The sequence below is a fragment of the Chiloscyllium punctatum genome, chromosome 6 (genome assembly GCF_047496795.1).
Source record: "Chiloscyllium punctatum isolate Juve2018m chromosome 6, sChiPun1.3, whole genome shotgun sequence".
NCBI lineage: Eukaryota > Metazoa > Chordata > Chondrichthyes > Orectolobiformes > Hemiscylliidae > Chiloscyllium > Chiloscyllium punctatum.
The window spans coordinates 50,155,480-50,180,295 of NC_092744.1; the positions used below are offsets into that span (position 1 = coordinate 50,155,480).

General features: G+C 39.2%; 1 protein-coding gene across 14 annotated transcripts in view; it reads right to left on the reverse strand.

Moving 5' to 3' along the window:
* Nucleotides 1-24,816, reverse strand: part of nlgn1 (neuroligin 1) — a 689,649-nt gene that overhangs the window by 535,534 nt on the left and 129,299 nt on the right. For 6 of the 14 annotated variants that reach the window (XM_072572610.1, XM_072572609.1, XM_072572614.1 and 3 more), the window contains exons 2-3: nucleotides 9,972-10,727; nucleotides 9,502-9,561 (exon numbers count right to left, since the gene is read on the reverse strand). The exons of 2 other annotated variants lie outside the window; for them this stretch is intronic. In XM_072572610.1, the coding sequence (XP_072428711.1) occupies nucleotides 9,502-9,561; nucleotides 9,972-10,467 (556 nt within the window). In that variant the 5' untranslated portion in view covers nucleotides 10,468-10,727. The remainder of the gene's footprint in view (nucleotides 1-9,501; nucleotides 9,562-9,971; nucleotides 10,728-24,816) is intronic. 6 more of the 14 variants (XM_072572618.1, XM_072572617.1, XM_072572615.1 and 3 more) reach the window with 2 other exon arrangements.

Genomic DNA, 24,816 nt, shown 5'->3' on the forward strand with positions numbered 1-24,816 from the left:
TTTTCAAAGCAGGTTGTTAGGTCTGCAGTGTTGGTAAATGATAATTGGCAACAATGCCTTCTGCTTGTTGGTGAAAGAACTGAGTCAGAAGCCTTCAACATCAGTAGTCGTCCTGGAAACTCAATTAAAAAAGTTACTTACCTTTTTGGACCTTACAAGATATACTACACTTGAAGTTTGAGAAAAAAACCACAGTAAACCTGAATGAAACCAGCAGTTGGAGAATGCAGTGAAGCTTCAAATTTGAACTGAAAAGTCCTTAGTTAAGTTTCTGGAGAAAAACTGGATGATTAGAAAATAATAAGGATAGGAACAGATGTATGCCAGTCAGTCCCCGGAGCCTACTCTACCATGCAGTAGGACCATGGCTGATCCTGCACTCCTCACATCCATTTTCTTGCATTTTACCATAACCTTTGTTTCCCCTAATAAGACTGAGATAGACACTTGATTAAATATGCACAAAGACTCTGTGACAATGAGTTTCAAAGACACACAAACCTCAGAGAAGAAATTCTTCCTTTTCCCAGTCACTTAGTCAAAATCTAATCTAAGGATCCCCATGAAATATTATGCCTTGAAGAATTGTTGGAATACTAAAAATAAAATAAATTCAGAATGTGACAATATTGCTCCTTTAACAATGTTATTCTGTCCTTGGCTTTTTTTCAGAGGGGTTGTAAAGCCAGAGGTTCCAGTATGTCTGGGTATTTCTACTTGAGAATGTTTTTAAGTCTTTCTTTTAAAACATTTGTATAGTGAAAGGGGAATATCAAGTTCTCCCAGTTCAAGGTTTGGTTTTATTGAGGCTGCTGGTCAAAGAAACAGCTCCATGCTGATCCTCTCTCTCTCTCTCCAACATCTCTCCTGTAAGAACCTGTGTTTGATTTTTTGCCAAGGATGTGTTTATGGAAGTGTGGCAAGTATTTGGTACAGCAACATTAAGTTGCGATAGAGTCAATTGGGTTTTCAGTTAAGTTACTTTATTCTATATTCTGCTCTCTTTTGTTTGTGTGTAAATAAATTTTGTTTAAATCCAAGTGGCTGGGCCAGCTGAATCACACTTGGTACATAGACTTTTCAACTGCTTAAAACAGCTATCAAAGTTAGGGGTCTGGGCTACCTTCTTGAAATGTTTTGAGTTGGTCTGGCCTCGTCCATAACAAGGAGGGCTGAAAGATAAATTTGTGTTGGTCCCAGGAAGAAAATGAAGAATGTGATCAGGAATTCAAAAAAATCAGGACTACTTTATTGGTTAGATTAAAAATGAAACTGGATTAATAGCATATAAATAAGTAAAATTATTGTGTTACGTGAGTAATGCTTAAATGGAGTTTTTTTTGTGAACATCATGGAGCCTGTTTTTATTGTAAAGTATGAAATTATGGTATTTTCCGTTAAATGTAGATGTTAGGATTTCTCTTGAAAAATGTTAGCAGTGCCTACTGGGATTAAAACACCTCATCTACCCATTGAAGGTGTTGATTTATTGTTAGGAAACAACTTGGCTGGGGAAAAGATATTCCTGTTTCCAGTAACTTAGGGAAAGCCCATTAAGGCTTCTGAAACAAACTGTATATGAAAAGCTGAAAAACTTAGAACAGCTTATAATATTCAAAATATTAATTATTGTAGAATAGTTATTTCAAAAATCAGAAACTTATCCCATTTTTTTAAAACTGACATGAAGCATCAGGATGAAAAGCTCTTCACAGCTGGGGATGCTGAAAGCCATCAGAATTAAAAATGCAAAGTATTAGCAAGACAAGGCAATATAACATACAATGGACCTCAAAACCAAAAAAGAAATTGAGGGAAAGCGGAGTCCAATGCAAGGAAAAATAAATCACCTTCAACTTAAAGTAAAACTTACAAACAAAAATGCAAAACTATCTTTCTAAAATTAAACAACGCTGAAGTGCAGTGTGAAGAAGTAAAGCAGAGAAAAAAAATCAAGAACATTTGTGAGCTGCATAACAAGAACTTCAAGCTTTCTTAGCTGAACATCGATATAACCTTAAAATTCTTAGATGCAGCCAAACAAAATTTCAACAACATGCACAAAAGCAGGTACGGATTCTTGAAAAAGAAAAACAAAGGGTTAACTTTTGAGCATTTTGGTTCTAATTTAAGAAAGGTCCTAATGTTAAATAGGGCAATATATTCAATTCTGGACAACTCAAATGTTTCATTGACTGAAATATTTTTGCCTAAAATCTGAAAAAGTAAAGCAAGAAAATGGTGCCTGGGAATTTAAGTCTGTCAGTGTGGATCTGCGCCTTCTTTGAAAGAAGTGAATAATAATTTACTTTCTGATGTTAAAAAAAAGTAATCTTTCTGAATCAAATGTGTAATGAAAAGGAGACTTCTTGGATTCCAATTCACACTGCCAATTCCCAAAAGCCTAGTGGCTCATCAATAACCTTGACAAAGTTAACCAAACCAAACGGGTAAAATATATTGGGCCCTTCACAAATGCTATTTCATTGTCCAAACTGCGTACAATCCAATAAAGCTTTTGAATAAAAACAGCATGAAGAGTGAAAAATAAAAAGTTTAGTCTACAAGATCACAACCTAAGAGTTCACAGAAAAGATTTAAAGCCAACAACTGGAAGCCATTTCAGCAAGGCCACTTTCTGCTTGACTTCCTTACACGACACTTCAGCTTTGTTTAATTTTAGAAAGATTGTTTTGCCTTTTTGTTTTTAAGTTTTACTTTAAGTTCAAGAACATTTATTCTTCATTACACTGGACTCAGCTTTCATTAAAAGCCAAACAACAATATCACAGATACCCTTTTAAGGGTTCAAAGAACAAAAGATGGTATTAATGTCTTACTTAAGTGAACATATTAGATTTTGAACGATTGTAAGGTATGACTATACGTCTGTACCACAGTTTGTTTTAGAAGTATGATGAATTATTAGCTGTACGTATAAAATTGGCCCTTCTTTTTCTAAAGAGGGGTGGTGACGCAGAACTAATATAGCAAGGAAAATTTGGAATATCTTAAAAATAATTACAGATTCCTCACATTTTTAAAACAATGTTTGAAAAGGACTTTTAAAAAGAAATCAATTACAACTTTCTTGGATTATGCAAAATGGCTTTTTGACTTCTTTTGCCAGTTGATTCATGGGACGTGGGCATCGTTGGCTGGGCCAGCATTTGTTGCTGACCCCTAGTTGCCCTTGAGGAGGTGGTCATGAAATGTATTCTTGAACTGCTGCAGTCCATGCACTGGAGGTAGACGCACAACTCTTTTAGGGAGGAAACTGCAGGACTTTGACCCAAAGACACTGAAGGAACACTGATATATTCCCAAGTCAGGATGGTCAGTAGCTTGGAAGAGAACTTGCAGATGGTGGTTTTGCCAGATATCTGCTGCCCTTGTCCTTATATTGGTTGTTGTGGATGGGTTGGAAGATGCTACCTAAGGAGTCTTGGTGGCTTTCTGCTATGCATCTTGTAGATGGTACATCCTGCTACTGAGCATCAGTGGTAGAGGAATTGGATATTTGTCAACGTGGTGCCAACAAAGCAGCTTTTTTTGTCCCAGCTGGTGCCAAGCTTCTTCTGTTGTTGGAGTTGCACTCAAAAGTGAGGAGTAGTCCATCATACTCCTGACTTTTGTCTTTTAAATGATGGACAGGCCTTAGTGAGTCAGGCAGGGACTTATCAGAAGAGGATTGCTAGCTGATGTGCTCTTGAAGCTTCTGTATTTTTAAAGCTAGTCAGATTCTGTTCCTGATCAATGGTACCCCTCAGGGTGTTGATTAGTAGGAGATTCACTGATGGAAACAGCACTGAATGTCAGGGTGGTATTTAGATTCTCTCATGTGGAAATGATCATTGCCTGCCATTTGTGGGGCGCAAAATGTTACTTAATACTGGTCAGCTGAAACTTAGATAATGTCCAGGTCTTGTCACATTGGATATGGACTGATTCAGTGGACTTGCATACAATATTGAACATCATACAGTCATCAGCAAACATCCCCACTCCTCGCCTTACGATGGAGAGAAGGTCATTGATGAACCTATTGAAGATGGTTGGCTCTGGGATACTACCTTGAGGAATGTCTGCAGAGATGTCCTGGAGCCAAGATGACTGACCTTCAACTTCCACAACCATTTCCAATGTGCCAGATACAACTCCAAGCAGAGAGCTGTCCCCCGCCCAATTCCCATTGACTCCAATTTCGTTTGCGCTCCTTGACATCACAATCTGTCCTTGATGACAAGGTTGCATTTGAAGTCATTCTTATCTCACTTCTGGAATTCAGTTCTTCTGTATTTTTTTGAACCAAGACTGCAAATAGAGTCAGGAGCTGAGTGGCTCTGGTAAAACCAAACTGGGCGTTACTCAGCAAGTTGTTGCTGAGCAGGAACTGCTTGTTAAATTGTTGATGATACTTTCCATTATTTTACAAAGGATCAAGAGTTGACCGATAGGCCAGTTGTTGGCCAGGTTGGATTTGTCCTGATTTTTTTCTTCAGGACATACTTGGGAAATTTTCCACATTATTGGGTAGATGCCATTATTATAACTGTAATGGAACACCTTGGCAAGGGGTGTGACATGTTTTAGAGCATGTCTGAAATACTGGTGCTGGAATGTTGTCAGATCCCAAAGTCCACCAGAGAAAGCCAAGATGGATCATCCATTCAGTATTTCTGGCTGAATGTTGCTGCCAATGCTTCTGCCTTATCTTTTGCAATGTTGTGCTAGTATCTCCCCATCATTGAGGATGGGAATATTTGAGGAGCCTCCTCCACTGGGTTGTTTAATAGTTCACTACCGTTCAGACTTAATATAGCAGGACTGCAGAGCTTAGATATCATCTGTTAGTTGTGGAAATACAGCTGTGTCTATCACTCACTCCTTACACTCTTTGGTATACACAGTTCAGTTTTGTAGTTTCACCAGGTTAACACTTAGTGTTTAGGTATGCCTGATGCTGCTCCTGGCATGGCTTCCTACGCTTCATCAAACAGAGTCAATCTCCTGGTTTGATGGCAATGATAGAGTGGGAAATATATCGGGCCATGAGTTGGAGTACAATACTACTGACAATGGCTGATGCTGCCTCATGGATACAGTGTCTGAAGTTGCTAGATCTCTTCAAAGTCTGTCTGTTTAGCACAGCGATAATGCCATGCAATATGATGTAAGGTGGTATCAACGTGAATGCAGGACTTCATCTTCAGAAAGAGCAGTGGTCACTGTTATCAATAATTTATGGACAAGAGGCATAGTGATATCAAGCGTTTTCACTCTTTTGGTTTCCCTCAATACCTGCTGCAAACTCGGAGTCAAAATGTGTGGTGCTGGAAAAGCACAGCCGGTCAGGCAGCATCCGAGGATCGAAACATAAACCTTCCTGCTCCTTGGATGCTCATTTACCGCCTGTGCTTTTCCAGCACCACACTTTTTGACTCTGATCTCCAGCATATGCAGTCCTCACTTTCACCTGCGGCAGACCCAGTCTAACAGTAATGTCCTTTAGAAGATGTCCTGCTCGATCTGTAGTGCTACTTCCAAGCCTCTCTTGGTGGTGGACAATGAAATTGCCCAATTTGAGTATATTCTGCAGCCTTGCTGTACTCAGTGTCTCTTCCAAATGTTGTTCAACATGGAGGAGGAGTAATACCAGGGAGGACAGTATGTTGTAATTAGGTGGTTTCCTTCTTCCATAAGACCAGATGCAGTCTGCAGTCAATGCTGAGGATTCCCAGAGCAGTTTTCACCTAATGTATATCACTGTGTCACGATCTCGCTGAGTCTGTCCTGTTGGTGGTGATGGTGGTGTCTGGGAAATAGTCATACTCACGGAATTATATTTTACAATCTGAGACGGTGCTTGTCTAGTTTGAGATAATTCTTCAATTTTGGCAGTGGCTCCCAAAATGTTAGTAAGGAAGACTTTGCAGAGACAACATGGCTATGTTTGCTGTTGTTGTTTCCAATGCCTAGATCTGGGGAATTTGGAAGGAATAGAGCTACTGTTGAAATGTCCCAAGAACTTTGGGCGGCCCGGTGGCACAGTGGTTAGCACTGTTGCCTCACAGCGCCAGAGACCCGGGTTCAATTCCCACCTCAGGCAGCTGTCTGTGTGGAGTTTGCATGTTCTCCCCGTGTCTGCGTGGGTTTCCTCCGGGTGCTCCGGTTTCCTCCCACAGTCCAAAGATGTGCAGGTCAGGTGAATTGGCCATGCTAAATTGCCCGTAGTGTTAGGTAAAGGGGTGAATTTAGGGGTCTGGGTGGGTTACGGGTTGGTGTGGACTTGTTGGGCCGAAGGGCCTGTTTCCACACCGTAAGTAATCTAATCTAATCTAATCTAATAAATAAACTAAACTTACTGAAAAAAGAAACAGGACAACATAATGAAGGCACTGTTTAAACAATTGAGAATTCATATTGTGCCATATTTGTGCAGGGAGTGGTGTGAATACTTGTAATCTTTTCAGCTTGTTTTTATAGTATATGCTGTTCCACAAATAATTTGTACTTCATACGGACTGTAAATTGCCTACTAATTATCTATTTGTTAGCTCATTTGGAGTGTATGGTGATTCTGATTCAACTTCAAGTAAAAGCTACAAAAGGGATATTGATTTTTTTTGATTTGGGGATTATTTGATAAATACTGCTATTTGTTTTACAGTTTCTCACAGGGAAGGTAACAAATGCATTTTGCAAACAAATGAGATGCATGGATATATATTTCTGAAGTATTATGCAGTCTAGTTAAATAAATGAGTTTCAAGTTTTGTAACATTCAATTATATTAGAGCCTGTTAGCAAATTAACTAACTGCACTCTAACTTCATTGCCAATTTCAATTAATTTTATTTTAAAATCATTGCAGAGTTAGAATTTCAGTCTTTCCTCTTAAAACATAAATGATTCCTAATTGGAATTCACTGCTATCCAATTAAATTCAAGGTGACCAGGCAAAATATACAAATGATACAGTTATATGCCTTAAATCCTATCCTAGTAAGACCATCCTAGTAAGAGATGTTATAGACAGACGTGACTCCTTTAAAACTTTGCAACTTTAATTTTACAGTATTTGATAATTATGCTCCAAATGTATCACTCCACATTAGAATATAAAGTATAGCATATTCAATAAAAATCAGTAAATTTTTCTTTAGTATCTAGACAATACTAGACCACCTCAATTAAAAAAAAGAGCATTTTTATTCTTATCGGGGCACAATAATTTCACTCTTAAAAACCTCTTTCACTTAATATATTTAATTCTGACTAATCTACAAAGAATCCAGAGAGAAAAATAAATCCTTTTTCTTAAAATTGCTTAATATTGCGAGCATTTTTTCTAACTCTATAGTCTTTCCACATATGCATTGGCTTTCAACATTGTATAAAAGCCATCCTCCCAGGTGTCCATCCCTTTTCAGTGCCACACAGATATCAGCAACATCAAAGTGCAGCAAGATTTGAAGATGTTTATCAACATTTCTCTCAGCTCATTCTTCAAATTGATTTTTGTCTCCAACTTCCAGCCTGTGAATTTTGTTTTCATGGTTCTCTGTTTTGTTAATACTATGACGAGCGCTGATGTGAATTTCTCATTTTCAACCAGAGAGCATGAAAGCACCTGCCTCTATATTATTCCTTTATATTAGCAGTCAAATCACAGCTCATGACATAACATTGTACTCCAATTCTGTTCCCTAGGTTTCAGTTTTGTGAAATGTCTTGGTGAGCACACAGTCCAGGAGAGGCCCTGAGGTCAATCAAGTCCATAAAGTAAAATTTATACTAGTCCTATCTATTAGTGTTTGTAATCTCACTGTTATTCTATGTTATGAGCCATAACCATTGCTCAAGATTGCTCAATGAGAATGTTTACAAGTCCATTAAAGGTAATGTGACGTAGAATGGAGTTTATCATATTTGATCATCAACATAAACATCAGTTACTGAATTATTTTAAACGAAAAGCGAAACACTTGAAGATGTCAGATTCAATTTTAACATGTAAATAATTTTTCTAAAACATATGACAATGACAGGTTAACAAGATTAAAATGGGGAACCCCAATTTATTTCTAAATTATTTGCGGAGCAAATATTTTAGTCATTCAGCGAAGTTTTTAGCATTATAATCGATAGAGAATGGCAAAAACTGTATGAAGGTAGAGAGTGGTAATGACATCATGAGTTAAAAAAAAATGAAGCATGCTAATTCAAGGAGTCAATTTAACATGAAGGTAATAGTGACCTTAATTCTAAGCTCCCTGACAGGTTCTTACAATAGAAGACTACAGTTCTGCTGTTAAGATTCAATACTTTACTATTCCTTCACACTACCCTTAATTAATCCATATTCCTGCTAATCAAACGTCATCAGGATAATCTGACATGAAATGCACTATTTTAGACCAGAGGTCAACTATGAACTGAATTGACATGAGACTGTATTAAATTTCTATATACTCCACATGTAGAGTAAAAAAAGCATGAACAATGACCTGACCTTGTTTCTCTACTAAAAAGTGGGTTTCTTTGCATTTATATTTAAATCGATTTGCTGTTTTAAATTTAACTGAGCCTTCTGTAAAACCAGCTTGCTTACACATTGATGCACTGTTTTCATAACTTGCTTTGAAGTATTTCAGTATATCATATTGTGGTAGTAGTAGAACACAATTCACACCTGGCAGGGAAATTCAATGGCCCTACCTTTTATCTTAGCCTGCTGGACACACTTTCCTCATTCCTGAAGAAGGGCTCATGCCCAAAACGTCGATTCTCCTGCTCCTTGGATGCTGCCTGACCTGCTGCACTTTTCCAGCAACACATTTTCAGCTCTGATCTCCAGCATCTGCAGTCCTCACTTTCTCCCCTGAATATCTGTCAACTTTCTGTCAGTTTGCCTCTTCATTAGAAGTTTGCTGGAAATTCCTTTTATGCTCATGCAAACAGGATGAGAAGTTGCGGTAGTGTAGTGACAGCCAGTCCAAGAATAATATTTTCTTTGATCACAAGAATCTGTGACACATCTCAGCCAATAAATCACTGAAATATCACCAGTCATAAAAAAAAGTCTCAAATATAGAGAAAGAAAATCTAAATTGGACAAACTCATGGTAGATTTTAATCACCTCTGAGTTGTTCGCTATGGTAGCATCTATAAGGGTTCGCAGAATATTTTATAGAAAACAAACATTTGAAATCTGAGTTTATAAATAATAACATATATAAATAGCAGATGGCATACATAAAAAGGTCGAGTAAAATATAACTTTTCTTATTGGCCAGGTGGCAAAATGGAAGACAAATTATAAAATTAGGCTTTCTCCTTTATGGGTGCTGCCTTTTTAGCAAGATTTATATCCATGTTTTCCGCTTTATGAACTAATGTCATAAATTACATGACATTTGCTGACCTTTGCCTTAAAGTATCACTGGTGGTCTCTGGATGAGAAGTGCAACCTCTTCTGCTCCAAGCTTTATACATACCTCCTTTTCTACATATTTTCTTGCCGGGTTTTCTGGCACATTCCTTCGATATTCTTTTTACTGAAAAATGAATAAAAGACTAAAAAATAACATGAGCTCCATCACAGACAGCAGGAGCATGCAACACCACCAACTGACTTAAAATTGTCCTTTCTGCAAAGACAGGTTTCCAACTCATTGTGTCTGCACACACAATGAGCAATTTATGCACCTTTTCTTAAGTCAGTGAGAGGGGGATGGAGGACCAATATCCACCTCAATGGTCGTGCCATAGGGGTAAAAAATGAGTGGGGACAGAATACAGATTTGATGCATCAGGAAAGCTTCATGCATATGCACACGTTGATACACACTCATACACACACACACAAACATGCAAATATTATGTCATGCATCCTAAACAAAGTAAAGATAAAACACTGAGTAAAAACTAAGGTTAGGTTTCCTTGTTCCTTGTGGTTTACACTCACCATCTTCAGTAGGCACGTATATGTTTAGAAAGAGGCAATCTTCATTCTGTTCTTGGACATAAGAGGCAATTACTTCCAAGTTGGCAGTAAACCACACTGGAAGCATAACATCTGGTAACATACCATGTATATTCTGGGGACAGACTGGTGCAAAATGTGTGGCATTTCGGATTTCTGACCAAGAAGAAGGGGGTTCAGGGGGTTGGAAGCGACGATCTCCTGTTGGTGAAGCAGCATATGGTACACCTAGATACTGGATTACTGGGCCCAAGATTTCATTACTCAGTTCTTTTTTAATCCCCCTCAGTCTGCCATAATTGGTGTTCACAACTGGGTAGGTGTCATCTAATTTCTGGCAGAGCACCAGGTTGCCTTTTAACGCAAATCCAAGAATCCACAGAAGGAAGGTTATATCAAATCCCATTCGCACTGGATGAGCCATCACCCTTCTAAATATGCAGTTGAGCCATGGTTGCCTCTCCAGGTGAAGCGACATTTTCTACAATGGGTCTCCAGAAATATACAGATCCTGTTTGGTATTTGGTTGAAATCTCAGCAAGCTACAAGTTTATACAGAGTCCTAAGGCAAATCCCAGAAGCCTTTAAAATCAGCAGTATTCCCCTATGGGCTTCATAATTGACAATTGTTGCTATTTTTCAGTCAGCATCATAAAATTTCTTTTTTGTGCCAACATGAAGAAATTGATTGACCACGGTGGATTTCCTTTCACTTATGCGTCTCAAGATATCTGTGGCCTGTAAAATATAAATAATGTAAATATCAAAATAAATTCCTAAATTATTAATATTTTACATTGAAACTTTACATTATTTACATGTTAAAATATATTTTTTAGTTAAACTACTGTTTGCAATAATCAGACATATGATAATTGGCTGTCCATTATTTTAAAAATATGCAATACAGATGTTACGATCACCCCAGTATTACAAAAGTAATCAAAGGAAGATCTTATTTCAAGCATTAATGTCTACAAGAACTATTCTCAGACTTTGGTTCTTAGCAATTAATTTTGTATGACAAGACTGACAGGATGAAAGAGATATGTTTATATGCCATATCCATTTTTGTTACATAGGATGCAGAATCTCTGCTTGTAGTTAAACAACCATTTAATTCTCTCACCCTCAAAATCAGAAGAAATCCATGTAAGTAACCATCTATTTCCATGTTTCAAAGTTATTGAAGCTGATCCCCAGACAGACTAATGGACAAAGAGCATAGGTGGCACAGATACTGAACTGTGATGATTTGAAGGTGGACTTTATCAATTGCTTTGCATTATTCCACAAGCATTCTATGGAGGTTTAGCTGGAATATAAATATCTTATATATAAATACTGCAGCTTTTATTAAATAGCAGCAATGGAATTTCATTTTTTTTAAGTTTGAGATCTTTAAACTGCCATTTGAATTATGATTATACATCAATTTTTGTAGCCAATTATCAAATGTTGTGATTAATGAAACAAAATATTTCAAATTTAAAATTCAATGTGGTTTTGCTTAAAAATTCAAATAAATAGCAAAAATTGGAAGTCTCTGATTACCTTGAAAGAGGATTCTGCATAGGAAATTTACTTAGTTTGTGATGCTTCTTATTTATTTGGAACTGAATTTCTAGTAATATTCACCACTTCAAAGAAAATTGAGTAGCATGCTTCTCAATTATGGATAAATCGCTGCATATAACTAACAAGCCTCTGCAATAAAGTATTTCAAGGAGAACAGTCCACTAATGGGAATGCCAGTTGAATATTTGATAACTAACTTGGAAATCACTTTTCATTAGTAGTTTGCAATTCGAGTGTTGGCCAAGATGACACTATGATGATACTGAACAGGTGGATTGAAGGGTGATGATCTATAGAACATCTATCCTGGGTTGATACCTCACAGAAATAAGTTTCACTATCTGCGCAGAATCAAGAGAGCTTTGGCACCTCTGTCATTTCCATTCTCTTCCATTACTCTCTGCACACTTCATTCCTTTTTGCTGCCTTTGCTTCAACTTATCCCATACCATAGCTGCTATAACTATAGCTTCCATTATTCCAGTAGGCAGACGCCCGAGAGGAAAAAACAGTTTTGCTGACCTCCTGCTGAGTTTAGAAATACTCACTCAAAAATCCAAAACAATTGAAAGGGCATCTCATCTGGACCTTGATCTTATAAATAATGGTCTGATGAGGACTCCACTTGGAACAGAACATATGTTTCACTGGGATTGTTTACTAAGCAGATTCAGTGCCAAATCAATGTTAGATTCTGGTTATCATCATCATCTATCCACTCTACATGTTTCCAAACCATGCCCTGTCATTTGCACCATGCTGTGTTACATCTTCAACTCAACAAATGGCCAGCATAGGTAGGCAATTAATTTCAGATGGTTTTCTCTAACAGACCATTTTGAGTTCAGTAGTGAGTGATGAAGTACTTGTCAGTTAATCATTCCTTTATAATATGGGGAAAAATACATTTGTTTCTGTCTTGCACTTTCTATTTGTTGTCCAAATTATTTCAGAAGGCAGAAAATTTCTGTATTGTTTAAATTCACTCATGGGACATGGGCATTGCAGGCTAGACCAGCATTGACTACCCATCCCTAGTTGTCCTTGAGAAGGTGGTGGTGAGCTGCCTTCATGAACTGCTTTAGGCCATGTGCTGTAGGTTGATCCACAGCGCTATTAGAGAGTCAATTCCAGGATTTTGACACAGTGATCACGAAGGATTGGCAATATACGTCCAAGTCAGAATGGGAAGTGACTTGGATCGCAACTTGCAGGTGGTGGTAGTCCCAAGTATCTGCTGCCCTTGTCATTCTAAATGGAAGTAGTTGTGCATTTGGAAGGTACTGTCTAACGATCTTTGGTGAATTTCTGAAGTGCATCCTGAGGTACGTTCCACACTGCTACTACTGAGCATCGGTGGTGGAGTGAATGGATGTGGTGCTAATCAAGACAGTTGTCAGGCTTTGAGAGTTGTTGGAGCTGCACTCATTCAGGCCAGTGGAGAGTATTCCATCACAGTCTTGGCTTGTGCCTTATAGATGGTGGATAGTTGGGCAGTCCAGAGCTGAGTTACTCACCCGCAGTATTCCCAACTCTGACCTGTTATTGTAGCCACCGTGTTAATGTCCAAGTCCAGTTGTTTCTTGTAAACAATGTTGATAGAGGGGATTCAGTGATGATAACACTATTCACAATGTGAAGAGATGGTGGCCAGATTGTTTCTTATTGGAGATGATCATCGCCTTGCATTTGTGTGGTGTGAATGTTAATTGGAGTTATAGAGCTGTACAGCTTAGAAACAGCCCCTTCGGTCCAACCTGTCCATGCCAACCAGATATCCTAAATAAATAGAGACCAATTTGCCAGAATTTGCCCCATATCCCTCCAAGCCCTTCCTATTCATATACCCAACAAGATGCCTTTTCAATGTTGTAACTGTACCAACAACCACCACTTCCTCTGGCAGCTCATTCCATACACACACCACAATATGCATGAAAACGTTGCCCTTTAGTTCTCTTCCCTCTCACCTTAAACCTATGCGCCCTCTAGTTCTGGACTCCCCCACCCCAGGAAAAAGTCCTTGTCTATTCACCCTGTTGATGCCCCTCAATTTTATAAACCTCTGTGATCACCCCTCAGCCTCTGACACTCCAGGGAAAATACCTTCAGCCTCTCCCTACAGCTCAAATCCTCCAACCCTGGCAACATCCTTGTAAATCTTTTCTGAACCCTTTCAAGTTTCACAACATGTCACCAGTCCAGTTGTTTCTTGTAAACCATATCCCCAAGAATGTTGATAGAGGGGGATTCAGTGATGATAACACTATTCACAATGTGAAGAGATGGGAGACCAGAATTGCGTGCAGTATTCCAAACGTGGCCTAACCAATGTCCTGGACAATTGCATCATCACTTCCTAACTCATGTACTCAATGTACTGACCAATAAGGACAAGCATACCAAAATCCTTTTTCATTAGGGACAACACGGTGGCTCAGTGGTTAGCACTGCTGTCTCACAGCGCCAGGGACCCAGGTTCGATTCCTGCCGTGGGCGACTGTCTGTGAGAAGTTTGCACATTCTCTCTGTGTCTGCGTGGGTTTCCTCCGGGTGCTCTGATTTCCTCCCACAGTCCAAAGATATGCCACATTCTAAATTGCCCGTAGTGTTAGGTGTATTAGTCAGAGGGAAATGGGTCTGGGTGGGTTACTCTTTGGAGTGTCGGTGTGGATTTGTTGGACTGAAGGACCTGTTTCTATCCTGTAGGGAATCTAATCTAATCTAAATTATCCTTGCTAACTGCGGCTCTACTTTCAAGGAACTACGAACCTGCACTCCAAAGATCAGTTTGTTCAACAACACTCCCCATTAAGTGTCTGATTCCCGCCTTGATTTGCCTTTCCAAAATTCAGCACCTCACATTTATCTAAATTTAACTCCATCTGCCGCTCCTCAGCCCACTGGCCCATCTGATCAGGTTTCCTTGATCTCTAAGGTAACCTTTTTACCATCCTGATTTCCCTCTTAAGGAAGCATCCACTACACCTCCAATTTTGGTGTTGTGCAAACTTACTAATTATACCTTGCATGTTCACATCCGAATGATTCATATAAAATGACAAAAAGCAGTGGACCCAACACCACCATGCTAGTTGCAAGCCTCTATTCTGAAAAGGAACCCTCCACCACCACCCTCTGTCTTCTAACTTCAAGCCAGTTCTTTATCCGAGTGGCCATTTCTCCTTGTATTGAGAGTGATTTAACCTTACTAACAAGTCTACCACAAGCAATCTTGTCAAACACCTTACTAAGGTCTATAGATCACATCCATCGCTCTGCCCTCATCAATCCTCTTTGTTACTGCTCCAAAAACTCAATCAAGTTAATGAGCCATGATTTCCCACGCACAAGGCCATGTTGATTATCCCTAATCGCCCTTGCCTTTCTCAATACATGTAAATCCTGTCCATAAGGATTCCCTCAACAAATTTACCCACCAATGTCAGTCTCACAGGTTTATAGTTCCCTTGCTTTTCCTTACCACCTTTCTTATATAATCGCACCACGTTAGCCAACCTCCAGTCTTCTGGCACCTCATCTATGATTATCAATGATACAAATATCTTAGCAAGGGGCCCAGCAATCACTTCCTCAGCTTCCCACAGAGTTCCAGGGTACACCTGACCAGGTCCCAGGGATTTATCCACCTTTATGCATCTTAAAATGTCCATCATCACCTCCTCTCTAATATGGACGTTTATCAAGACGTCACTATATTTAATTCCCAACATTCTCAATCTTCCATGTCCTTCTCCACAGTAAACACTGATGCAAATACTCATTTAGTATCTTCTCCATCTTCTGCGGTTCCACACATAGGCAGCCTTGCTGATCTTTGAGGGACCCTATTCGCTCCCTAGTTACTCTTTTGTCCTTAATGTATCCCTTTGGATTCTCCTTAACCTTATTTGACAAAGCTATCTCATGTCCCCTTTTTGCCCGCCAGATTTCCCTCTTAAGGATACTCTTACCGCCTTGCATGTTCTCACTCGATCTCTGCTGTCTATACCTGACATATGCTTACTTATTACTGAAAACCTCAATTTCTCTAGTCATCTAGCATTCTGTAAACCAATCAGCCTTACCCTTCACCCTAACAGGAACATACTGTCTCTGGACTGTTGTTATGTCATTTTTGAAGGATTCCCATTTTCTGCAGCCATCCCTTTACTTGTGAATGTATGCCCCCATACAAATTTTAAAAGTTCTTGCCTAATACCGTCAAAATTGGTCTTCTTCCAATTTAGAACTTCAACTTTTAGACCTGGTCTATTGTTTTCCATTACTATTTTAAAACAATTATATTATGCCATTTATCAGCCCAAATCTGGATACGTGCAAGATCTTTTTGCAATTGAACATGGATTGCTTCAATTTGGAGAAGTCGTGAATGCTGCTGAAAACTGTTCAATCATCAGTGAACATCCCTGTTTCTGAGTTTATTACAGAGGGATCATTATTGTAAAACCAGCTAAAGATGGTTGGGCCAAGGACACTACCCTCAGAAACTCCTACGGAGATATCCTGGAGCTCAACTGACTGACCTCTAACAATCAATCGTCCAACACTCGCTTGCCCTCGATATCCATTGACTCCAGTTTTGATAAGGCTCCTTAATGCCACACTTGGTCACATGCAACCTTGATGTCAAGGGTTGTTTCTCTCACCTCACCACTGGAATTCAGCTCTTTTGTCCATGCTTGAACCAAGGCTCTGATGAGGTCAGGAAACTGAGTCGCCCTGGCATATCACAAACTGGGTGTTATTGAACAGGTTATGGCTGTACAGATGCTGCTTTATAGCACTGTTAATGACACCTTCTATCACATTACTGATGGTTGAGAGTACACTGATGGAGGGACAGTAATCCACCAGGTTTGATTTACTTGCTTTTTATGTAAAGGGCTTATCTGGACAATATTCCAGATTGTCGGTAGATGCTAGTGTTGTGACAATACTGGAACAGCTTGGCTAGGGGAACGACAAGTTTTGGAGCACAATTCTTTAGTTGCTTTGCTGTCAGGCTCACAGCCTTTACACTATCCAGTGCCTCCAACTGTTTCTTGGTATCACATGGAATGAACCGAATTCACTGAAGACTGATATCTGTACTGCTGGGAATCATTGGAGGAGGCTGAGATGAAATTATCCACTTGGAACATCTGATTGAAGATTACTGCGAATGCTTCAGCTTGATCTTTTGCACCGATGTTTCGTGCGCTTCCATCATTAATGAGGGGAATATTTGTGGCGTCTTCTTCTCCAGGGAGTTATTTAATTGTCTACCACCATTCATGAATAGATATGGCAGGACTGCAGTTCAGATCTGATCTCTTGGCTGCGGGATTGCATAGCGCTGTCTATCACTCGCTGTTTATGCAATTTGGCATACAAGTAGTCCTGTTTGATAGCTTCACCAAGTTGGCACCTCATGTTTGGGTACGCACACACCACTGAACCAGGGTTCATCTGCTGGCTTGATAGAAATGGTTGAAAGTGCGATGTGCCAGGCCACGCCAGGCAGGTTGTGCTGGAGTACAATTCTGCTTCTATTGATGGCAATGATGCCTTATAGATGCCTAGTCTTGAGTTGCAAGATTTATTCAAAGTCTGTTCCATTTAGCGTGGTGACATTATGGAAGGTATTCTCAATGCGAAGGTGGGACTTTGTCTCCATAACGTCTGTGCAGTGGTCGCTCTTACTGATACTGTCATGGGCACATGCATCTGCAGCTGGAAGATTGGCAAGGATAAGGTCAAGTATATTTTTCCCCTCATCACCTGCTGCCTGCTAGACCCAACCTAGTAGCTATGTCTTTTTGGATCTGATTTAAGGGAATCAGGAGTTCTGGAGGGAAAGCCAAAAAGGTGGAGCTGAAAGCTAGCAGATAAGACAGGATCTCATTGAATGATGGAGCAGTCTCGATTTTTGCTGCTATGTTTTACTGTCTGACTTATTGTGTAGGTAGTGCAAGATATTTACACGACAACAATATTGAGAGCTAACTGCAGTCAATGGGGAGACTTTACTAATACTCCTTTGAGACCTGTAGACTAATATCTCAATTCAAAAAATATCACATTTCAGGCTGTCTAGTTAATTCCAATAGAATGAAATTCAAGGTCTCCAATTTAGAAGATAGACCACTACTACAATATTAAGTCCCCACCTGCTTCAAAAGACCACCATTCCAGTACCAAGGAAAACACATGCAATGTGCCTCAATGACTACTGCCCAGTGGTTCTGACCTTCATAATCATGAAATGATTCAAGGGGTGAGTTATGGCCCACGTCAACTCTAGCGTCCCAATTTGCCTTGATCCCTTGCAATTTGTCTACCGGTGAAACAGATCCACGGCAGATGCCATTTCCCTAGCCCAACATGCATCTCTGGAACATCTGAATAACAAGGACACCTATGTTAGACACCTACTTATTGACTGTAGTTCCACCTTCAGCATTACAATCCCAACCAAGTTAATCTGAAAACTCCGAGAACTAGGTGCAAACTTCAGGCGACTGACTGTGTGGAGTTTGCACGTTCTCCCCGTGTCTGCGTGGGTATCCTCTGGGTGCTCTGATTTCCTCCCACAGTCCAAAGATGTGCAGGTCAGGTGAATTGGCCATGCTAAGTTGCCCATAGTGTTAGGCAAGGGGTAAATATAGGGGTATGGTGTGGGTTGCGCTTCGGCGGGGTGGTGTGGACTTGTTGGGCATAAGGGCCTGTTTCTATACTGTAAGTAATCTAATCTAGGTCTTGGTTCCACCCTCTGCAATTGGATCCTCAGCTTCCTGACCCACAGATCCCTACCAGTGAAGATAGACAATAGCATCACCTCCATTATAATCTTCAACACTGGCACCCTGCAAGGATGAGTGCTCAGCCCCCTACTGTATTCCCTATACATTCACGACTGTATAGCCAAATTTCATATGAACACCAATCAACAGGTTTGCTAACAACACTACCGTTATAGGCCACATATTAAACAAGGATGAGACAGAATACAGGAAGGAGTTAGATTGCTTGATGTCATGGTGCAATGATAACAATCTCTCCCCCAGTGTCAACAAAAGAACTGACCATTGACTTCAGGAAGAAAGGAGATGGGGGAGACGTCCTTATTGACAACAACGGAGCTGAGGTGGAAAGGATGGAGAGCATCAAGTTCCTAGTTGTGACAATAACCAACAATCTGTCCTGGACCGCCCACATAGATGCAACAGTCATGAAAGCACAACACCACCTCTTCTTCCTCAGTTGCTGAAGCAAGATTCAGGAAATTCGGCATATCCGTAAGGACCGTCACCAACTTTTAAAGAAGCATCATAGAAAACATTCTATTTGGGTACATAATGGCTTGGTTTGGCAACTGTTTGCAGCCTAGGCCATCACAGAAGCCAGCCTCCCATTCCATGGACTCCATGTACACTTTTTGTTGCAGTGGAAAGGCTACCAACATCAAAGACTCCTCCCACCCTGGTAATATTCTCTTCCAACCTATTCTGTCAGACAGAAGAGACATAAGCTTGAACACACACAGTTTCAAGAACAGCTTCTTCCTTGCTTCTCTGCACCTCCTGTGTGCAGCTGTAACCTTGTATGCCTTGGTCTGTCTAAGCATCTTTTATCTGTATATTGTTCTTTGTTATGATCTGCCTGTACTGCTCGCAAAACAGAACTTTTCATTGTACTTGGGTACATGTGACTACAATAAATGAAATCAAATCCAAAGACCTGAAGCCCATGTGAAATATGATTTAATGGAATGGGTTTTGGGAAGGGAAAGTTGCAATTCACAGGGTCAAAATCCTCTAACTTCCTAACAGCACTGAGAGTATATCAACCCTACACAAACTACACCAATCCCAGGCAACAGCTTCTGGGCCTGGCTAGCAATCGCCACAGCCTGTGAGTGAAGTTTTTTTAAAAGCCATTAAAATATTGAGTTACAGGGTTTCAAAAGTACCATGAACCTCACAGCCACAATTTACTATGTAGTAATTCAAAAGACACAACAAGAGACAAAGATAGCCAGTCCTTCACGTGAACCAGAGACTATACTGACTTTACTAGTCACCATGCAGAACATGGATAGGAGCTCACAAGAATGAAGAGACAATATTCATGAGAATTTAAGGGAGGTTGGAAAATTCACCTAGTTTAGGTTATTCAGAGAAAAAAAATCTCAATGCAAGTCAGTTCGAGAAGTGCAAGTTACCCAGATGGGAAAGGAAAAGGGAACTAGGTCATTTTGAGATTGGTGAATAGCTTAGAGCTACTGCCAGAAAAATAGTGTCCACTTAAGGGGCAAGATTAAGCATAACTGTGACATGGAATTATCATAAAACTCCTTACCACTCATGTTAAAAGCTTAAATGGCGAATGTCTTTTCTGAATTTTGGAAGTATAATGGAATCAGACAGTCATGCAGCACAGAAACAGATCCTTCAGTCTAACTAGTCTAAACTGACCATAATCCTTAACTAAACTAGTCCTACCTGCTTGCACTTGGCCCATATCTCTCCAAACATTTCTTATTAATGTAATTATCTAAATGACTTTTAAAAGTTGAAACTGTCCCATATCCACCACTTCCTTTGGTATTTCATTCCACATATGATCTATACTCTTTAAAAAAATTTGCCCCTCATGATCTTTAAAACTTTCTCCCTCACCTTAAAAATATGTCCCTAAGTCTTAAACTCCCCAGCCGAGGGTAAAGGCACCTGCCATTCACCTTATTTATACCCCTCTAAAGGTCACCTCCCAACTTCTTACACTACAGTAAAAAAGTTCCAGCCCATTCAGTACCTCTCTATAACTCCATTTTTGGCAATATCGTGGTAAATCTCTTCTGAGCCCTCCCCAGTTTAATAATAACCTTCTGATAATAGGGTGACCAGAATTGCACACAGTACTCCAGGAAAGGCCTCACCAATATCCTGTACAACCTCAATATAATCTCATTTCCTATATTCAAAATTGTGAGCAATGAGGGCAAATGTGCTAAATGCCTTCTTAACCACAGCATCTACACGTGATGCAACCTTCAAAAGAATTCTGCACCTGAACCGCTAGGTCTCTCTGTTCTAACACCATCCAGGGCCTTACCATTAAATTGTATAAGTCATGCTCTGGTTTGTTTTACCAAATTAAACTCCAGCTGCCACTCTTCAGCCCATTGATCCAATTAATTAAGATTTCTTTGTAACCTTAGATAACCTTCTTCACTGTCCACTATGCCACCAGTCTTGGTGTCATTTGTAAACCTACTAACTATGCCTTTTATATAAATGATTTAGATGAGAATATAGATGATAAACAAAATTGGACCCAGTACCGGTCCCTGTGGAACACTGCTGTCACAGCCTCCAGTCCAAAAAACAATTTTTCACTACTCTAAGTTGCTGAGTAAGTAATATTTAGACAATGTTGCTTCACATGTTCCAAGTCTCAACCTTAGAACCTTGCTGCATGATCCTTCAGTCCTATTTTTGATAAGATGACTGGCATGTTTCTCATTCAATCATCATAATCTTGAAAACTTACCTTACACCCAAGGATTAGGGGTGCAGAGGAGAGGGTTTGGTGTCACTGGGCTAGCAATCTAAAACCCCGGGCTACTGTTTGAGGGACATGGGTTTGAATACCACCACGTCAGATAGTGAAATTTCAATTCAATAAAAGTGTCTAATAGAAAGCTAGGCTCATGGTGACCACGTAGCAACTGCTGATTGTTGCAAAATGCCCATGTACATTGAGAATGCAATCTATCATTTTTACCTGCTCTGTCTGATAAAGACCCACAGCAAATATAGTTGACTCTGAGGTCATGCTCAAATCTTTGAGACTCATGTCCATGCCGATATGACAACAATGAACATCACTAAAACTGATTGTCATCTTGTTCTCTGGACAATTAGGAACGGGCAATAAATGCTGGCAATATTCATACCCATAAAGACATTTTAAAAAGTGAAATAAACATTAGGAACCTTGGACTCCCAGCACATAAAACACCAGCTACCAAGTACTTCATTTAAATTTGTAAGAACATCTTCGATGTGAATCAATGCAAACTAACTTCTCAAATCACTTATTTTAAAATCAATCTGCACAGAAACATGCATAAGGAAAGACTTTTAGTCATTTAGCACTTTTCCAATACCAGAACATCCCAAAGTTCTCATGCCCAAAGGTATATTTAAAGGTGCAATATTTTCTTTAAATGTCAGAAACATGGCAGCAAGTTCCTATGAACAATAATGTCATAATGATGAGATAATCTTGAATATAAACAAAACTGGGAACATTCAGAATATTCTTCTGAAATACTTTGAGGCAACTAAGTTATTAACAATGCAGCAAACAAAATATTCTTTCCTTAAATTTTCAGAAGTTCTTGGGTAAGGTACCATAAATTAGAATCCTGATGAAAGTCAAAGTGTAATGAATCATGTGGACAAATTGGCTGCTACATAGAAAGTAGAGATTAGATATTTATTCAGGCAATGGAATGTGGGAAGTAGAATTTCACCATTTGTGGAAATAATCTGAACTTGAAAATCAAAAACATAATTTCAAGACGTGCAGATAACATCAAATTGGGGTTAATTGTAGTCATAGGGTATGGCTATAGTTATTAGGGTCAGTTCTTCTATAATGCAATGGTTGCATTCTTGTGCAACCCTACGATAGAGAAAAATTCCGCTCAAGAAACAGCATTTAAAGTGCTGGCGCTGTAAGTACATTACACCCTACATACGTTTTAAAAGTTCGTGCTGTGGAATCAGTGTCCCCAATTCAGCAATTGCGTTCCAGCATATTTTACGAAATGCATATTTTATACAGAATGATCTGTATGTAGGAAGACAACAATACCATCCAATGTTCATAAATTTTCAGATTAGGAAAGCATATGGATAATGAATTTGGATATAATGTGAAATGGTGCATTCACAATACTCCTTGGAAACAAATGTCTCCTGGTAGTACAGATTTAAAAATAATTAAAAACAGCAAAGGAGAATAACAAGACCATAAAAATGCAGCACTCCGTTAATTTCAACAAGAATAGAAAAGAAAAGCAAATACTTTAAGTTTATATCAAACTCTTGTTGCAAAACACTTAGTATAACATGCACAGTTCTGTTCTTGACTGTGCGAAAAATTACAGAGACTTTATTGAAGAACTTAAAGTGACTTACAAGAATAATACGAGGAAAATCTGAACTGGCTAGGTTTTTTTGAGAAAACAGACAACTGAATTTTAGATTTCGTCAATGCATTGAAGGGATTGCATAGTGTAGATGCAAAGAAAATGCTTCCATTTGTCGGGAAAACAAAACTAGGTGTTTTGAATATTACTTTACTTTTCGAACATGCTCTCAAACTGACCTCCCTGCTCAGTTTTCTCACAGCATTTCAATGCAGTCCAACATATGCTCAAAATGCAGTAGTTCATCTTTCAAATACACACTTCACAGCCTTATAGACTCAGCACTGACCTACACAATTTCAGTCCATAAACTCTGTCAGCATTTTGTTTCCTTTCTCTTTCACAATTTTAGTTTTTCTCTTAATTTTGCTTCTGGACATCAGTTTGTACAGCCTTTTGTACTTTGTAAAAGGAGGCCTTTTAGACAATTCTTCCACACTAGCTCCTTGCAGCTTGTCCCACTCCCCTGTCTGCACCCTGTAGCCACACATTCCTTTTTTCTCAAGTGCTACATACATCTTTGTTAGTTCTTTTGCCAGCCAGCTTAAGTGGTTGTCCTTTGACTCTTGACCCTTCCAAAGGGAACAGTTCCCTTACATTTGCTCTGTCTAAGTCTCAAGTGATCTTCCACATCATTATCACATCTCCTCTGAAACCTTCCTAAGGAAAACAACCCCGGCTTTTCCAAATTGTTCACATATCTGCAATCCTTCTTCCTTATTTGAAGTCCTCTGTAGTCCTTCATCCTCTCCAATGCTTTCACATTCTTCTGAAAGTGCAGTGCCCAGAATTGCACAGAGTCCCATTTGAAACTAAACCAGTAACTTTTGTAGTTCACCATAGTTTTCTTGCTTTTGTATTCTATTTGCAAAACTCAGGTTTTCATATACTTTATTAAACCTCCTTCACGATCTGTCCTGTTAGCTCTAATGATTTGTGCATACACAGCACCAGGTCGGTCAATTCCTACACTCTATAGAGAATTGTATCTTTCAGTTTACACTGGTAAAAACAACAAGGCAAAGCCACTGGCTGCATAAAAATTGTCTACCACAGATCTACCTATCACACAAGCCTGTTTATTTCCTATTCCTCTGTTCCTAGGAGTAGATCTTTCAGCCCCTCTACCTGCCCTGCCGTTCAATAAGATCATATCTGATCTGTGGCCTAACTCTCAGGTCTGCCTTGAACTCATATCCCTTGGTACCCTTGCTTAATTTAAAAATGGCTCAGATGTAAATGCAACAATTGAATTAGCATTGACTGCCATTTGAGAAAAAAAAAGTTTCAATACTCCCTTACTCTTTCTTTTCTAATATGTCTCCTGAAAGCCCTAGCCCTATTTCTTAGACTATGCCCCAGTTATAGAATCTTCAAACAGTAGAATTAACTTATCTTCAGCTAACCTGTCTTTCCCTAAATATGCTGAAGACCTCAGTTAGATCAGCTTTAACCTTTAAATTCTACAAAATAAAGGCCTAATTTGTCTAATGTCTCCACATAGTTTAACTCTAAAGTTAGGTATCATCCTTGTAAATCTGTAATGAATTAACTCCAGGGCCAAAACATTTTTCCTAAGGTGTGGTGCCCACATCTGCTTTCAGTATTCCAAGTGGGGTCTAACTAGAGTTTGTATATCTGCAGCATAATGTCTTCATCCTTATACACCACTCCTTTAGATATGAATGTCAGCAATCCATTAGCCCTCTTAACTATTTTCTGCACCTTTTCCTGCATCTGGAATTGTAAGAAAGTTGTGCACGGAAACCCCCAAATCTCATTAGACATCTTCTGTTTTTAATGTTGTGCCTTCTAAAATAATATTTTAATCTATTCTCAATCCAAAATCACACTCACCTATATCAAAATAATTCTGCCATGCCTTGCCCATTCACATAATCTAGGAGAAAGTGAGGACTGCAATCACATAATCTATCAATATCTTGTCATAATTTTATACTGTTGTCACTGTCTACAGTGCTGCTCAATTTTGTGTTCTTCTTCTCTGCATCTCCTTCACAG